At 46.5% G+C, this 17637-nt stretch overlaps 1 protein-coding gene across 4 annotated transcripts in view; it reads left to right on the top strand.

The window, feature by feature from the left end:
• Positions 1–17637, top strand: part of SETX (senataxin) — a 419011-nt gene that overhangs the window by 56659 nt on the left and 344715 nt on the right. For 2 of the 4 annotated variants that reach the window (XM_069237104.1, XM_069237105.1), the window contains exons 2-3: positions 7771–7954; positions 8496–8546. In XM_069237104.1, the coding sequence (XP_069093205.1) occupies positions 7775–7954; positions 8496–8546 (231 nt within the window). In that variant the 5' untranslated portion in view covers positions 7771–7774. The remainder of the gene's footprint in view (positions 1–7770; positions 7955–8495; positions 8547–17637) is intronic. The other 2 variants (XM_069237106.1, XM_069237107.1) reach the window with 1 other exon arrangement.

Here is a 17637-nt window from a genome sequence, read left to right as displayed (position 1 = left end):
ATGAGCACTGGGGCCCTGCCTGGCAGGGTCCCAGTGACCCATAGACTAAAACAACATATATACAGTGAAATATGGGGGTAACATGCCAGGCAAGATGGTACTTTCCTACAGTGATGTGGAGGGTTGCTTGAGGCTCTGGTACTCCATGGCGATACTGACCATTCCACGCTACTTGCAAACACGAAACGGAAGAGCAATGCTAGATGCAGACCTCTCTTATCCAGTGACTAGTATACATATATTTAAAGACCGATTAGCTAAAAGGAGCTGGAGGGTGTACGTTGACTAGTTTACATCTTTTATATCCCGGGAAGTTCTTTCTGTTAGAGTATTCTACCCACATTAATGTGCCAAGAGACACCCTGCCAGCTAAGTGTAGGGCATCTTCCCGGAGCGCATTTCATCATTCTGGTTGATCTGGTGTGTTTTCTTGAGCGGCGGGTGTGCCAGACTGCTCCCCTGGCAGACGACCTTGTCGACATGTAGGTTACTCGGGGCAGATATGGTCTCCAAAGGACTGTAGGGCCATGACCAGGTCATATTACCAGTCATTGGCAGCTCCACTTTTTACCTGCACCCAAACGAGGAGGCAGCCTTCTGCTATGACTGAGTCCTCTCTGTTACCCTGCATGTAAGAGGTGGGTGTGAAGAGGTGCTGATAACCTCGCTTTTGGATGGCTGCTGTGTGTGCACGCACAGCCCCAAGATTATAGAGTGCTTGACAGGGTTAGTGGTAGAAACTACACTGTCGCCCCTTTCCTGTATTTCATCTTCTACAGCTGTTTTCAGTCCCTCCCTCTTTTCCAGCGTCAGCCGCTGTAGCCACCTATTCTCTGGTTTTGGTTTTACGTTTCCTACAGAAGAACAGTTTGATTTTTGTCTCGCTTTGAATGAAACCAGCCTATGGGGTCATCCTGTATCCTGAAAGGAAATGAAGACCTGAAGCAACGATTGGGCCATGAACATCGGCTGCAAAACTCCTTCACAAAGGAGATGGCCTTCCAGTCCATGCTCAGCTCTTGAGTCGGCATCCCTCGCATGGCTGGAGACTGTGTGGACCAATACACCCATCCAGTGGACACTGGAACTCCTGTTGTCACCAGGGAAACAGGCGTGACTATGCTCCTTCTGGATGGATGATTTTTGTGGACCTAAAACAACCAGTCAGATGTTTAGGGAAAGTTTATGAATTTGAGTGGCAGCTTGGTATAGTCCCGACTGACACGGTTTCCAAATATAAGTTGGCCCTGCAAGCCAGCAAGTGTCACCTAAGACTTGGAGTTCTGTGCATTAGGTTGTTCTAGTACTTCATTGACAAAAGCCATCTGGAGACCAGTGGAGTGCTGCATAGTGGCGAGACTCTGCCTGCCTGTCAGGACATAGGAACTGACCAGCCTGCATTCAAGGTTTCTTCTGATGATGCTGCATCTGTCCCATAGCCGCCACTGCTGCCAAGTAGGTGCCTGAAAGGGGGTGTAACACGCCTGCATGCACGTGCTGACGAGGACTATTGAACTGAGCTACCCAGATTTTTCTGCCAGAAACAGATGCCGAGCTGGGCCGCTGCTGACCATGGTGGCTTCACTTCCTAATCCTGCCAGGGCATAGGGACAAAGATATTTGGAAAATGTCCCCACCCTACACCGTTCAGACCTGAGTTTACCGTTCATCTGCTGTTACAAGCATTTTTTTACTAAGCGATTGAATGAAACAGGAATCAAAGTCAAATTTATCGATGAAACTGTTATAGTCACGGGCCAGGATATTTGTTTGTTCTCAGTGTGCCAGCTGTATTTACTGTTATGGCGGGCCAAGCTTCAATTATAAAACCTAACTGTTTGACTTAGCTGCTGCGTCATCAAAACTGGCAAAATGAATACTAGTCAGTTCAGTGGGATTTTATTCCCGAGAGTCCATACAGAACAGCCCATATTTACCATAAAGATTTCCTTACATGCACTCGAGCCCAGGGGGTCCTGTAGAGCTGGCATCATTGTGTAGGCCTAACTTTACTGAGCTCATTTTATTTTGAGGTACACAGTTAATCGCCCTTGGACTCTAAAGGCACTGTAGTGGTCGAATAAAACATGTCAATGAACCACTGTACATGTGGAAGAATTATTGTAGTGAAAATCAATCAGTCAATCAATCAGTGTATTTGTAGAGCGCACTACCGCCCGTGAGGGTCTCAAGGCGCTGAGGAGAAGGGGGGTGCTGCTACTGCTCAAATAGCCAGGTTTTGAACCGCTTCCTGAAAGTCAGCAGGTCTTTGGTCTGTCGTAGGGGTAAGGGAAGGGTGTTCCAGGTCTTGGCGGCGAGGTGGGAGAAGGATCTGCTTCCGGTAGTCGCTCTTCGGATGCAGGGGATGGTGGTGAGGGTGAGGTCGGCTGAGCGGAGTTGGCAGGACGGGGTGTAGAAGGTGAGTCGTCTGTTGAGGTACGCTGGGCCGGTGTTGTGGAGCGCTGTGTGTGTGTGTGTGTGTGTGTGTGTGTGTGTGTGTGTGTGAGTGAGGAGCTTGAAAGTTATCCTTTTGTTGACGGGGAGACAGTGTAGGTCTCTCAGATGGGGAGTGATGTGGCTGTGGCGGTGGGCATCGAGGATCAGGCGTGCGGAGGTGTTTTGTATGCGTTGCAGTCGTTCGAGGAGTTTGTCCGGGGCGTTTCCATAGTCAAGTTTGCTGCTGACGAAGGTTTGGGTGACTATTCTTCTTGTATCTGTGGGGATCCATCTGTAGATCTTGCGGAGCATGCGGAGGGTGTTGAAGCAGGATGAGGAGACAGCTCTGACTTGCTTGGTCATGGAGAGTGTGGAGTTGAGAACGACGCCCAGGTTGCGTGTGTGGTTGGTGGGTGTTGGGGCTGCTCCCAGAGCGGTCGGCCACCAGGAGTTGTCCCAGGCTGAGGGGTTGGTGCCAAGGATGAGGACCTTCGTCTTATCTGAGTTCAACTTCAGTTTGCTGTTCCTCATCCATTCGGCGACGGCCTTCATTCCTTCGTGGAATTTGGATTTGGCGGTGAGGGGGTCCTTGGTGATGGAGAGGATCAGTTGGGTGTCGTCGGCATAGGAGATGATGTTGAGGTTGTGTAGCTGGGCGAGCAAGGCAATGTAGATGTTGGATAGTGTAGGGCTGAGGGACGAACCTTGGGGAACGCCACAGATGATCTTGGAGGCTTCGGAGCGGAAAGGGGGGAGGCGGGCGCTCTGGGTTCTGCTGGAGAGGAAGGAGGTGGTCCACTCCAGAGCTTTGTCCCAGATCCCTGCGTTGTGGAGGCATGTGCGTAGGATGCGGTGGCAGACGGTGTCGAAGGCGGCCGAGAGGTCCAGAAGGATGAGGGCCGTGGTTTCGCCGTTGTCAAGCAGGGCCCTGATGTCATCGGTGGCGGCGATGAGGGCAGTTTCGGTACTGTGGTTGCTGCGGAACCCTGACTGGGATGGGTCCAGGATGTTGTTTTCTTCGAGATAGTGGGTCAGTTGTCTGTTGACAATCTTCTCGGTGACCTTGGCCGGGAATTGGGAGCAGGGAGATGGGGCGGAAGTTCTTGAGGTCTCTCGGGTCCGCCATGGGTTTCTTGAGTAGGGGTTTGATCTCAGCATGCTTCCAGCTCTCGGGGTAGGTTGCAGTCTCGAAGGAGATGTTGACGACTTTGCGGAGGTGGGGTGCGATAGTGGCGCTTGCTTTGTTAAAGATGTGGTGTGGGCATGGGTCTGACGGAGATCCAGAGTGGATGGTGCTCATGGTTTTGATTGTGTCATCTTCGTTTACGTTGGCCCAGACGAGCAGGGGGTCGTAGTTGAAGGTGGGTGGGAAGAGTCTGAGGAGTCGGTGATTGGCGGGGTGGTCTGGCTGTTGAAGCTGTCATGGATGTCTGTGATCTTGTGGTGGAAGAAGGCGGCGAGGGAGTTGCACAGGTCTTGTGAAGGTGGGATGTCGTTTGTGCTGGAGCTGGGGTTGGAGAGTTAATTCACGATGTTGAAGAGCTCCTTGCTGTTGTGTGCGTTGTTGTTCCGGGGGTCATTGAAGGAGTTTTTCTTGGCAGATCTGATTAGGTGATGGTGATTGCGGATGGCGTTCTTGAAGGCAGCATGGTTGTCCGGTGTCTGTTCAAGGAGCCACTTTCTCTCCAGTTTCCAGCAGGTTTGCTTGGAGGCTCGAAGGTCCGAGGTGAACCAGCTGGCTCCCTTGTTGGCACCTCTGTTGGAGGGTTTATTGAGTAGGGCGAGAGTGTTGGCGCAGTCGCCGATCTAGCGCCAGAGGTTGTAGGCTGTGAGGTTGGGATTGGTGGGTTCGGTAGATCTGGATTTTGACAGTGCGCATGTCCTACTGACTTGTTGCTTACAATATACATAGAGTGGTCTTTGGGTCTGCTCCTTTCAGCCATTGGCTTTCTTGAGTCAGTCTCAGTCAGCCACTGGCTTGAGGCCTTGTTGACAACACATCTTGGCTGATTCCAGTGGAGTATTCATCTTTCATCTGATGCTATTGGCTGTCAGGGTGCATGCTTCTTGTCCCTCTGGAGGCAGAGGTACTTTACAATATTAGCCCTCGCTGCCCAGTGTTGCTGGCTGTCTTGCTCTTTCTCGTTTTAATGCGCTAACTTTGCATGCGTTGACGTGTTTCCAAAACCTTGGCTTTTGCTGATCTTGTTTAAAAATTGTTTTTAAACAACAAGTTTTAGTCCTAAGAAGTGTGTCTGATAATTGAGAATTTGATGATTAACTGATACTTCCACATCTCACATGCCAAATACCCTAGAAGAGTGCACCTTTTTTGGCCATAAACAATTTACCATCATCTTTTTTTTTTTTTCTCCATTTTAAACGTGCAAAGCAATTGAACGATGGAAGGCGGATGTTTATGCTCATGTCTGAATTGGTTTATTCATAAATAAGTAGTCTTTCCTTATCACCCGTTTGCAGTTCGCTTTGAGCACACAGGTCATTGACTGAGCAGTAGGTGTACTTTTTTGTCCTGCTTGGTGTATTTCTTGAACCTTGCTTCTGTTCATCCAGAGCTTTTTGTGTTTTGAATCGACCTAGAAATAGTTAGGAAGGACCTCATTGTGGAAATAGGACATTCTGAGATAGCTAGCCTCCGAGTCCCTTTCGAGCACCAGTAATGCTCCTTGAGGATGGCAACAGACTGGTCATAAGGTTAGCTGTGCTTGGGTTAGTAACTGAGGCGGTGTGTGACCAGGGCATCCTGACCTCCTGAAGCTATTGTCTTGGCGGGAGACAGGGTACCTTAAATGGCTTTGTTTGCATGGGTAACTCCTTTCAAGCATCGTTCTCCGATCTTCTGTCCGATAGACTGCGGGGCATGTGCATTAGCATTAGAAGAGTAGGCCTCGAGGTTGGCAATGACCAGCCACGTCACATTTTCTTACTTCCGCTGTTCTTCGTCATGCAGCAGTGCATAGCAGTTTAAGCTTGGCACACTGATCTTGTTATGTGAAATGCACGTAAAACAAACTCGAACGGGTTTGTAATGACGTTCTTTTAGCATCAGTAGTTTTTCAGAAATAACACGGACTGCACATGGTTCCATTCTTGTGAAACAGACCGAGGTGTTCTACCAATCTCATAGAGGGCCCATCCCCTTTGGGCCAGTTATCTCTCATTAGCAGTGTGTGCACCAGTAGACCTTGTATAGTTAGTTCAGGGAGGTGTGGCTCCCTTGCCTGGCTCGAGATGATGAATGTTTGGATGCCCTGGCCTCAGATGCATGCAGTTCTGGACTGGTAGCTCGTTAGTCACTCAGTACACATGCTGTTACTTTTGGGGTTGTCCCTCTTTTTCATTTCCTCGTTACCACTCCGGGGATGGAAATTGAGGGACTCCTGGTAATGCTAATACTGCCCCCAAAAGGTTTTTGCCAGTTTGAGTGCCAGGCTCAGGGAGGCAGCACTGGGCAGGACGTCTCCATTTTACAGAAGAAAGATGCCCCCATAACTTAGACATACAACGGTCCCCCAAGGTTCTGCACTTAAAAATATTTGCCACAATGTTTTTCACATCTTCGCTGGCAAGTATACCGGGCGAGAAGCGAAAGTATAAGTTATTTTTTGACCATTTCTTAAACTTCTTCTCTCTGCTTTCTTTTAAAAGTCGAGATGCCCTTGTCATCCATAAGATACCCGGTGCTTACGTCAGCATTTGCGCGGCTGCAGATCTCCTATAAACTAAAGTACTAACCATACCAGAGCACTAACAATGTAGCCTGGCAGCATCTCAGTGGGTGGCTTGCTCAACAGCAGTTTGAGGAAGTGCCTTAAACTACAGGGTAAATACATATCTCTGTCCTGTCCAACAGCTGCTTTATGATTCGGTGACTAATGTCGTCTGACAGAGGATTCAGAAGTCTGGGGTTGTGCATCCATTTGTAAGGAATTGTTTTGGGGAGGGTGGACTGGATCATTGGCTGCAGTGCTGTAGTGGGTGGCAACTGGGACTTCCCTTTAAAGATGTTATAGGGTGACTTGGTTCTTGTGAACTGCAGAGCTGTTGGCGCCCAAGCGCCTGCAGCACAAATTCTTATGCTGATACCCAACTCTTTCTGTTCTCTCATTCTCCTTGTCTTGTGCGCCCTTCTGTCTTTCTCCTCACTCGGTTCTCTTTCCACTTCCCTACATTGCTCTGTCTCTAGTACTGATTTTCCTCTTTTTGCCAGTCCCTGCACTCTTCCCACCGCATTTTCAGCTCCTCTGTTCCTCGCTGCTCTTTTGTTTCTACCCTTGTGCATATCCTCGTTCTCCCATGATCATCTTCTGGTATCCAACATCTGTCCTTGTAGTCCTTATGCTTTTCTGCCCTTAGCTCTTGCTACAACATTGTTCTTACTCTCTTGAGCTGCTCATCATTTTAGTGTCCTTTCATTTTCCTCTTTGACCCCACTTTAACTCTGTCCTACACTCGCCCTGTTCTTTTCCACTTTCCAATCTCTTATCCCTCCTTTTCCTTCTCCTCCTCCAAATCCTGTTCCTCTCCTTGTCCTCCCTCTCACCTCCCTGGTTGGAGCTTCTCAACAACTGCCTATCCTTATAGCAACGTCGAAGAACAGGTAGGGATCACCAGGCCATGGGCCAGCATCCTGCATCTTTAGTCTGAGCAAGAATGACTTTTAGGAGACAACAGTACCCTTTATTTATAGCTAACATGGGACTCTTGTTTAGAGTTTCACCTCATTTTGTCTTTGAAAAATGACGTAATTAACTTAACCCCTGTAAAGCCTAGACAACATTTTGTAATGGGGAGCCGGAGTTGGATCACCTCATTTTTGGGGACAGTCTCATAAGTGTGCCAAATTGAGGTTCGATGGACCCAACAGCCCTAGCAGTCGGTGCACTGTTGACTCAAGCTAAGGTGTCGCCAACAGAATGCCATTACCAAAGCACACTAGAGTACTGCTTAAGAACTGTGGTCCTTGTGCAGTTAAAAGTACACATTTCACCCAACAAGATTAGGCTTGGGTGGAAATTTAAATTAGGCCAGTGTACACTTGCTCTGCAAAATTCCAGAAATTACACCTCGTTGTGCAATTATGCCAGTGTTTGCGGTGAAATTATAACGCACAAACAATGCGAGCAACCAGATCATGAGCAGCTGTTCTTCACGGCACTTGTATTATCCATGGTTTTTTGAGTGAAACTACCCCTTCTGTCTAAAATTGACCTGAAGATTCATTTTGCTCCAAAATATAGCACTAAGTGACCGGTTTATATTTCAGACTCCTATGACTTTTTGTTTCCTTGAACCTTTTCTTTGTTTTTACAGAAATATGAGCACATGTCGCTGGTGCACACCTAGTGGCTTCTCCACCAGCGAGTTCCTGAAGCAGTATGCGACCAACAGCTTATCTCGTGAGGACTTCCTGTCTGCCAACGATGACCTCAGCTACTGCCTGGAGTGTGTGGTGGAGTACCACAAGGCCAGAGATGAACTTCCCACATTGCACAAGGTAATTATGTTGCGTGGCTTATTAATTCTGCAAGTTAAAAACCTAGAGCACAAGAGATCTGTCATATTGAAAGGTGGATAGGCTAAACTCTGCCATTGGCTCTTAATGTTTTTTAAACAGACATTTGTCTGCTGGACATGACAACATTCCTGCAACTGTTCTGCACAGTATGGCAGTGGGCTGCAAAACAAAGTACCCTTCGTTTGAAAGCTGCCTGCTGCCCACAAGGCCACAATCCGAAAGAAATGCCTCCTAGCGTTCCTCCAGAAATCTTGGTCCAAATGGGGAATGTTTTGCACTGTCGTAGTATCCTAAATGCATCACGAATGCTCACTGCAGCCATGACTGGGCTAACAGGACATGGGCCTCCCTGAACTAGCCAGCTAGACCACCTCGGGGAAAGTATTGAGCTCGACAGCCTACTCCATGCTACTCAAGGTGAAGTAAATGTTACGATCAAGCCTAAGCCCCTGTTGTGCGCGGCTCTTCAAAGGTGATGCTTCGATCTTCCCAGAAGCTTAACTTCTTTTTTTTTAATTAGGTGAATCACAGCACACCTCCCTCAACCTGCCTCTCAGTGGTTGGCCCACAGGTAAATGTATCTATTGTACAAGAGTCTTTATAAGTGATCTGACTCTCGGCATAGCGGTGGGGAGGAGGCAGCCTCCGGTCTCTGAGAGGGTCTGTATGTTCTTTCTTCATATCTTGCTGACCCTGTTTCAAACTTGTCATTCCTGACTCCACCCTTACACCCTATTATTTCTTCTCACACACCTCCAGCCTTCTCCTTGTAATTCGTGTTGGTCAGTCAAGGAAGACCGGCAAGTCAAAACTCACTGTTAAATGTGCTATTAGAATTTTGTGGAAGCCCGCTCCACCTACACAACTGTTTTACAGACTTTTCTTCCTTTTACTGTCTCATGGTTAATGTTATCCATTTCTCTCCCCCTTGAGTTTGTGTACCTTTATGTTCTTGTGTGGAACTAGGTAAACAAGCAACATATCATACACAAACGTATGTGAATCTGATGGGAAAACACATATTTTGATGTACTGTATGGTCAGAATGATATTTCGATTGTGTTCAGTTTCATGTGTTTTTTGCCTTTGTAGTATTTTATGGGCCATTTTTCACCTATTGTGACTTTATCTGTCAATTTCTACTGAAGACGATAAGATAATTAGATGGAATATAGATTGAAGGTCATCAGCCTTGACATTATTTTAACAGAGGTGTTGGCTGTTTTTTGTTGAAATCACTTCTTGTTACACCTATCAGCCCTTGCCGTGGTTTCCCCTGTCTTGGCTTTTGACCTCCTGTTTTTGATCCTGTGCTGAATTTAGTTTTTGCTGGCTTTAGGACTCTGGGCACTTTACCATAGCTTACAGTGCTAAAGTACATGTGCTCTCGGTTTAAATGGTATTTGTGATTGGTTCATCCATGATTGGCATATTTGATTTAATAGTAAGTCCCTAGAATAGTGCACCATGTGTGCCCAGGGCCTGTAAGTCAAATGCTACTAGTGGGACTGCAGGACTGATTGTGCCACCCCCATAAGTAGCCCTGTAAACACATCTCCGACCTGCAGTTTCTGTGTGCGCAGTTTTAAACTGCCATTTCGACCTGGCAAGTGTACCCACTTGCCAGACCCAAACCTTTCCTTTTACTACATGTACGTCACCCCGAAGGTAGGCCCAAGGCAGTCCCATGGGCAGGTTGCACTGTATTTAAAAGGCAGGATATGTACTGGTGTGTTTTACATGTCCTGACAGTGAAATACAGCTAAATTTGTTTTTCCTTATTACAAGGCCTAGCTCCCCCATAGGGTAACATGGGTATTGCCTTGAAATAGCTTTTAAGTGTAATTTCCTTTTGAGAGTTGATAGAGATTTGGAGTTTGGGGTCTCTAAACTCACAGTTTAAAAATACATCTTTTGATTAAGTTGGTTTTTAAATTGTAGGTTTGAAAATTCCACTTTTATAAAGTGGGCATTTTCTTGCTTAACCATTCTGTGCCTTTGCCTGTTTGTGGAATACACTTCTGGGTCAGGATGAAAGTTGAGCTGTTTTTGAACTCACTATAGAGAGTCACACAAAGAGAGCTGAGGTGTGCCCTGCATATCCTGATGGGTCTTCTCGAGCTAGAGTGGTGGGAGGAGCCGAACACTTCCACCTGAATAGGGCTGTGCCTGCCTTTACAAAAAGTATTATCCAACTCACTAGACTGTGTCTGGGGCCATGGTAGGAAAGGCAGGGTCTTCTGCACTACAAAGACTTTTATTTGACGTATGCCTCCTTCAAAGACAGAAAAGGGTTTAGGTACTGGACGTCTGACCCCCACAAAGTTAGAATCCTTCTGGACTGAGGACATTCTGTCAGGAAGAAGAGCTTGATGCTGTAGGCGGGACTGCCACTCTGCCTGCTGCTTTGCTGTACCAGCCTGCTGCCTCTGTCCTAGGAGTGAAAGGACTGGACTTTGCTTTCTACATCCTGCTTCCAAAGGTTCTCAAAGGGCTTGGGCTGAGCTTGCCTCCCGTTAAGAAGTCTCAGGGACATCAAAGATTTAATCTGACAGCACCTGGGTTATCTTGCTGAGAGTCCTGACTTGCCTAGTGGTACTAAATCCAGTTACTGGGTCCTTGGGAGTGAGTTCTGGTGTAGCCAAGAAGAAACAAGCACATTGACTCCAGAGCTACTTCGGAACCGGTGCCGCTGCCTAACTCCGCGCCGTTGCCTGCACCGGAGCTGTGGTTCCCGCTGAGTGCAACGACGGCGACCGACACTGCAGGCCTGACACTGCTGCAGCAGCTCCAAAGTCCCGCCACAGACTGAGTCCCGAGTGTCGTGTCACCGACGTCCGTGACCTCCAGCTCCTACACTGCCACAGTACTTCTGGCCCCATGGTGTGATCGCGACAGAGGAAAGTCAACGCCTCTCATCTTGACCTGCTGGATTCATCAACCCTGCCGGATTGTAAGGGACCGATGCCACACCACCAATGCTGCATCACCTCCCCTGCAACCGTAAGGAACCGACATCTCACATCCCCTCACTAGCAGCAAGGATCAGACCCCTGATCTCCCCAGTAGCAGTAAAGAACCGGTGCTGCATCGGCTCAAATGACGCATCACCTCCCTGACTCCATGCAGCGTCTTTGTTTCCTTGTTTTCCAAGGTACTGTACCTGGGCTCCGTGTGACTCCGTGACTGGCCTGCACTCCTTTGCGAGTGCCGTCGGACTGTTGGAAATGACTCAGTCAAGACACAGTGATAGTGCCAGTTGGAGCTATTGTGTTTCTGAGCGCTTTACTAAGATTTAACCTTTGAAAATTCATATCGTTGCTTGTGTATGTGTTTTTTTTTTTTTTGTCTGTCTTATTGGTCTAGTTTTACTCAGAAAAATATTGCCTTTTTTTCTAAACTGGTGCGGAGTACTTTTGTGGTGTTTTCACTGTTACTGTGTGTGTATACAAATACTTTACACATTGCGTCTGAGATAAGCCAGACTGCTCGTGCCAAGCTACCAAGTGGGTGAGCAGGTGTTATCTAAACTGTATGACTCCGATAACCTGACTGTGGTAAGGGTCCCTTATTGGACATGGTGCAAACCGCTGCCAACTGGAGGCCTCATTTCTAATTCTTCCACAAGTCTCTACTTCTGGAAATAACAAGTTGACTCACCTTTGTTAGTGGGAGAAGGTGCAGACCTCAATTACAGGCTGTTCCTGAGACTTCTGTTCCTTTGCACTTTAAACACTAAATATTTTGAAAAAAGGTTTACTTTCAGTTTCCTAAAAAAATATATTTATTGTTTTTGCACTGCTCAGGAAAGCCTCGGCTCCAATCTTTCGTTTTCTCATACATTGCGAAGACTTCACTGGTGCTCCTTCGCTAACAGACATTATAAAAAGGAAAGGGAGTGGTTATTTCTTTGTGCTGGTGCGAAGTGGTGGTTCAACCTAAGCTGTGGTCCAGCGGAGAGAATTTTCGGTATCAACAGCAATGGCAATGCTGGTCTACTTGACTGGTCAAAAGTGACCGAAATGCAGTACTGTGAAACATTAGGAACAAAAGAACATCTTACAAGTGTTGTAGACTGGAGCACAGAGGCACTGGCTCTCATGACGGTGGTGCTTCATGAGCATGGTGAGAGATCTGGCAAGTTCTGTTCATCTTGGCTGACGATAGAATTTCAGACTAAGTAGTGTTTTTATTTATTTATTTTTATTTAGGGAGTTGGAACGGGTCCAAGCCCTGACCCCGGAAGACCTGTATTTACATAAATATTAAAGCAGATTTGACCACGTAACCCTGTTACAGACACATACAGAATGCTGAGGGTTGGCTACAGGTGTGATCCTTTCTTGTTTCATTATTTGACAGAAATGAATAGGGCGGGAAACCTGTAGTTTGGCCAGAGTGATTTGAGGAAGCCCTGATACAACAATGGGGTGCTAACAGATCCTGCTTTCTGGAGCACACAGGAGAATTACCACGTGAACAGGTGGTGGGTGGATTAGTATGCCGCCACATCACATCCTTTTACATAATCCAAGCTCCATACATCTGAAAATCCAAAGGAAGGTGTTACTTGAAGCCGCTTACCATGTTTAGCTCTAGAGAGCTCTAGCTGTCTGGCAGAGATGATGTAATAATAAAAAAACATATCGGTATGTAGAAAGAGGACTTTAGGTCCATCCCTTTGTTACTCGTCTCCACAGGGATTAGATTGGGTTGCAGTTGTTAACCTGCCGGTGAGGTAGTTCTCTTGATCATAACTGACGGAGGCAACGTTACCGCAGACCTCGAGTTCAGTAGGGCTGTAAGAGGCTTTGCATGTTTAAACCCTTGACAAATTCAGCAGCGAGGGGCTTTACATTGTAAACTGTCTGACAAATGCAGTTCTCATTGTGAACTCTGACAAGTACAGAAGCAGGGGCTTTACTTTATGAACTTTGACGGGCAGAATAAGAAGATGCTTTACATTGTGACCTCCCACAAGTGCAGTAGGAAGGGTCTTCATGTTGACAACTCTGATATGTACAATACCAGGGGGCCTTAAAGTGTGAACCGTGTGATAAGTGCTGGGCCGGACTGGGACCCTGAAGCAGCCTTGGCAAATGTTGTCAGACCAGCCCTCAAAGGGTATGTGGCGAGCAAGCCTGACCACTACAATAGGGCTTGGGGGGCTCTCTCCTCCAGACAGAAAACTTGGGAAATAAAATGACAAAAACAGTGCATTCTGCAACACGTTTCTCATGATATATTCAGTTGTATTTGTTTTTAAGGCATAATACATGATGACCTTGCAGTGAACCAGGATGGAGCAATCTTTATTGGGTTTTTTTCAATGATTCCCTCACAATCACCAATCAAGAGTGCTCCATATCTCTCTATAGCACCTCTCTCACATGTATTTTATTTGTTTTATCACGCCTCCTACCAGCGTAGGGTGATGAAGTATTTTACATCTCATACACATACAGAGAAAATTAATCCTACATGTGTAAATCAGCGTGTAGAAAATGTTGACAAAGGGGGCTATAAGGTGTATGATTCACGTCCTCCATACTGGTAGGTATGTTTTAAGAGTGCTTGGTCTGGGGGCTCAGGATTCAGAGCATAACCCAGTGGTTAGGGTTGACTTTGCTAATAATTTATTTCTACCCAAACAAACCCATTTTGGCAAAATTAGAACAATAAGACTGGGGAAAAAACATACCTGTCTAACCTGTACCATGCAGTTTGCAGGCAGCTCTTCGATGACAGTTCATAGCTCACTGTGCTAGATTATGATTGTAATTTATGAAGTGCACAGGAAAAAAAGGATCTCTGTGACAAAAGCAGTATGCCACTGAGCTATGCACATAAAATGTTCTGTGATCTGCATAGTACACATTCTTTGCAGCAGGCATATTAACCCTCTCCGTTACCTTAGATGAGCCAGAATTCTCACTAGACAAAACTGCAATCTACCTCCAGCAGGTACACCAATGCCCTGAGTTACTGTAGTACTTTTATTGTTGTCTGAAGACTGTTGGATATACAAGGAAGTCTACAGTGCTTTTAAAACTGCTGCACGGCTACAAAACCAGTCCCCAGTAACCAAAGCGGCCTCCATCCTTCCAGCCTCCCGGGGAAACGCCTGATGCCCGGTACGGCCAGTCTGGCCTTGAATAAGCGCAGTAGGAAAGGGGGTTTATGTTGTGAACTCTTACCAATGCAGGTACATGGTGGTAACACTTTGATGAAAGATTTTGTAAGGGAGTTTGCTATGTCACCTCTGACGAGTACAGTTGGAAGGGTTTTACCCAGTGAGAAGATGCGATAGTTAAACAAGTTTGCACAATTGTGAGCTCTATGACAGATACATTTGGATGGGGTTTTATTTTGTGAATGCCATGATGAGTGCTGTAGGTTGAGGCTTCAAATTGGTTTAACAAATTCTTTCAGTATTAAACAATCTAGTTCACAAGGGGCCAGAAAGGTCAGGTTTGTTTATGTTGGTAATTAAGTACCAAAAAAACAAGCATTTTCAATGCAACGGGTCTCGCATTTGCTAGAGTTAGAGCTATTAGCGTTGTAAAGAAGAAAAAAAACGCAGTGCACCCTCATTTCACTTTGGTATGTGAGAATTTGGAATTTTCTATCTAAGTAATGGCTCGTAGCCAGTGTGAGGAGTTAATATTTGACGTTGGATACTGTCTGCACTTCCCTGCCAGATTACATGTCGGTAGGTTATCGAACCTTAGCTATTACACCTCAGCTGCAAACATTAATAAGAGGTCTTGGTGTGGTATTAATACTTGAGTACCAGAACACGTGGGCCAACCTTGACTTTGCAGTTTCTGAGGAGACTGGTTGCTAATTAAATATCATGTTTGAGAGTTTTTTTTCCTCATTCTTTGGTCTTGCACAGCATGGTGGGGGATGAAGTGATGTAGAGGAGGTTGCAGGATGATGGTCCATTAATGTTTATCTTTTTTCCTACTGATGGGTTGATTTAGTGAGAATTCTTAACACTTATACTTGACATCTACCAATGAGCAAACCTGCATTGTACTTCCTGCTGTTTAAACTCAATGAAAATACTGGTAAAAAAAAGTTGAAGCAGTAGTTAAATGATGATTGATGATTGGGTGCATTGTAAAGTTCTGACTAAGCCTTGAACTGCAATTCCTTGCTAGCCTGGGGTGCTGCAGGGATGTCCTTGTTCAGTGTATTTCCAATCGCAAGATGGCCCAGGACACCTGAGGTGAAATGCTGCAGTTGTCATAGTTGGAGCCCCCTACCTACTGATTACCCTAGGGCTCCCCTCTGAGCCAGTTCCCACATTGGTGTATGACCTGTATTGGAGATGTGTTGTTAATTCACACGTATGGGACGGCCAGGTGGGCAGTGCCTGTTGCAGTCAAGAGACAAATGGCTGAGCTGCTGCAGCCTACTGACAGTCACTGGGCAAGGGTGCTGTAAATAAAAGGAGTACTTTGGACTTCTAGTTGCAGATTCGTCACCTTTTGAACATTCCCCAGGGGTCAAACTGGATCTGGAAACTTTTCAGTAGTACCTTTGCATACCAGTAGGTGGTGGCATGCGGCTCCACCTTAACATCGTTTTCCTCCAGAAAGGACTTGTGGAACCTCTATAGGTGCCACTCCCGCGTGCTGAGGTCCGTTCCTTACTTTCCGTACCACCCGACATGTATATGAAGCTACCTCTTGTCTGTTTGAGACCCTTAACTGGATCACACATTTTTTTTAATTTTTACAGTGTGCAAGGGTATTTCACCTCCCAAAACCACACGTTTTTAAGCCCTGTAAGGACTGTAGCAAGTAAATGTCTTTGACAGATCCTCACCAAATTTGCCTTTGATAGCGGCACAACTTTAAGGCCTGCAGTGAACCCTAAGGACATACGAGACCTCTAAGTGGAAATTTTACATGGCCAATCCGCAGAAGACTCAATATTGAGCTCGATTTAAGTAAAAAATTTGATCCTATTCGAGATACAGAAGTCGCAGGAGTAGTTTCAGAGGTGGCTGTAACATCCAGAGGTTGCATGAGGTCTCTCCCTCGAATGGGAAGAACCTTAGCTCGATTTGTTCGCTACCGCCGAGAACGCACAATGTCTGCATTTTTGTGCATTGGAGTATCCAACACATCTCTTGGTCAGAGACTTAAAACATCTCGAAGTGTAATTTGGGACTCTTGTGTACCTTTCTGTCGATACCTCTCCTGTCTGATTTCTCAAGAAGATCATGACTGACTACGCGAAAGTCGTCCTAGTGGCCCCGGAATGGGCACAGTGTTATCCAGAATTCCTGGGCATGAGCATCTGTCCCCTGATAAGGCTGCCCCTCTAGCAGCATGTGCTGTTGCAGCAGCAGGGCAGAGGTCTACATCTGGGCCTTCCCAATCTCCACCCCCATGATTGGAGATTAAGCAGCAACAGCTGAACACCTTTGGCCTTCCTGTGGAGGTGGTAGATGTCAGTTTGGCGACTAGGCGGCCCTCGACAAAAACTGTGCCCTTCATTGGGACAAATTTGTTGCTTGGTGCAGTACTAGTCCGGTATATCCCCTTCAGACAAAGTTGTTTGATTTTTTTATTTGTTTTGACTCTAGCCAGGCATATCTTTTCGCTGGACACAATTAAAGGGTAATTTTCAGCTCTTTTTGCGTTTACGGTTACTTGATCAGCCATTTTTGTTTCTCTAGTTAAGCGCTTTTTGAAAGGTTTGTAACATTTATCCCGTCTCCCCCTTTGTCGTACCACAGTGGGTCCTTAATTTAATCCTCACATTTCTGATGTGCATTCCATTTGAGCCGCTTCAGAGCTGTTCCTTGCGGATTCTCACCCTAAAAGACAGTGTTCCTTTTTGTGATAACATTGGCGAGGCATGTGAGCTTCAGACTCTTTTAACCTGCTGTACACCACCTTCTTCCAGACATGCTGGTTGTGAGGATACATGAATCTGTCTTGCCTAAAGTTGTGATGCCATTACATGTTGGTCAGAACATCACCTTGGTGGCATTCTATGCACCACCTCACCCGTCTGAGGAGGAGCAGAGACGGCATCGCTTGACCCCAAGAGAGTGCTGAGATTTTACATAGATCATGTCGGAGAGCACTGGGTGGGCTGGCCCTTTGTGGGGTTCTCTGGAGTGAAAAAAAGTGAGTCTGTGGAAAAGAGAACCGCCTTTCTCTACATTAAGATCTACAATGCACTGTCTAAAAAGCAACTTCCATAAGGACTGTGTGCTCATCCTACAAAGGGCCAAAGCTGCCATCATTGCGTGAGCATGTGGAGGGGCTGTCTTTGGTATATGCCAGGCGGCTGCATGGGCGTACCTCCATACTTTCACTAAGCACTATTCGCTGAGAAGGCCATTTTTCCTGCTGGGCTCTGCAAGAGATTCTATTTTGACTCCTTCTACAGGCCACCTCTGAACGGTTTCTCTTTTGGTATATATTCAGAAGGTAAGGAATCTGCTGCTAGAAGTCTGTAGTAGAACAGCAAGTTGCTTACCTTTGGTAAGGCTCTTTCTGTTAGAGATTCTGCCTAGCCTCACGTTTTTCAAAGACTGTGCCATCTTGCCCATTCAGTGATAGCAGTTTATCCATCAGTACAATCCGAAATCCAGGAATCTGCACACTGGTCATAACCAATGTGCTTTTCGGTCT

The sequence above is a fragment of the Pleurodeles waltl genome, chromosome 6 (genome assembly GCF_031143425.1).
Source record: "Pleurodeles waltl isolate 20211129_DDA chromosome 6, aPleWal1.hap1.20221129, whole genome shotgun sequence".
Taxonomy (NCBI): Eukaryota; Metazoa; Chordata; class Amphibia; order Caudata; family Salamandridae; genus Pleurodeles; species Pleurodeles waltl.
This window is presented reverse-complemented; position numbering and strand designations above follow the sequence as displayed.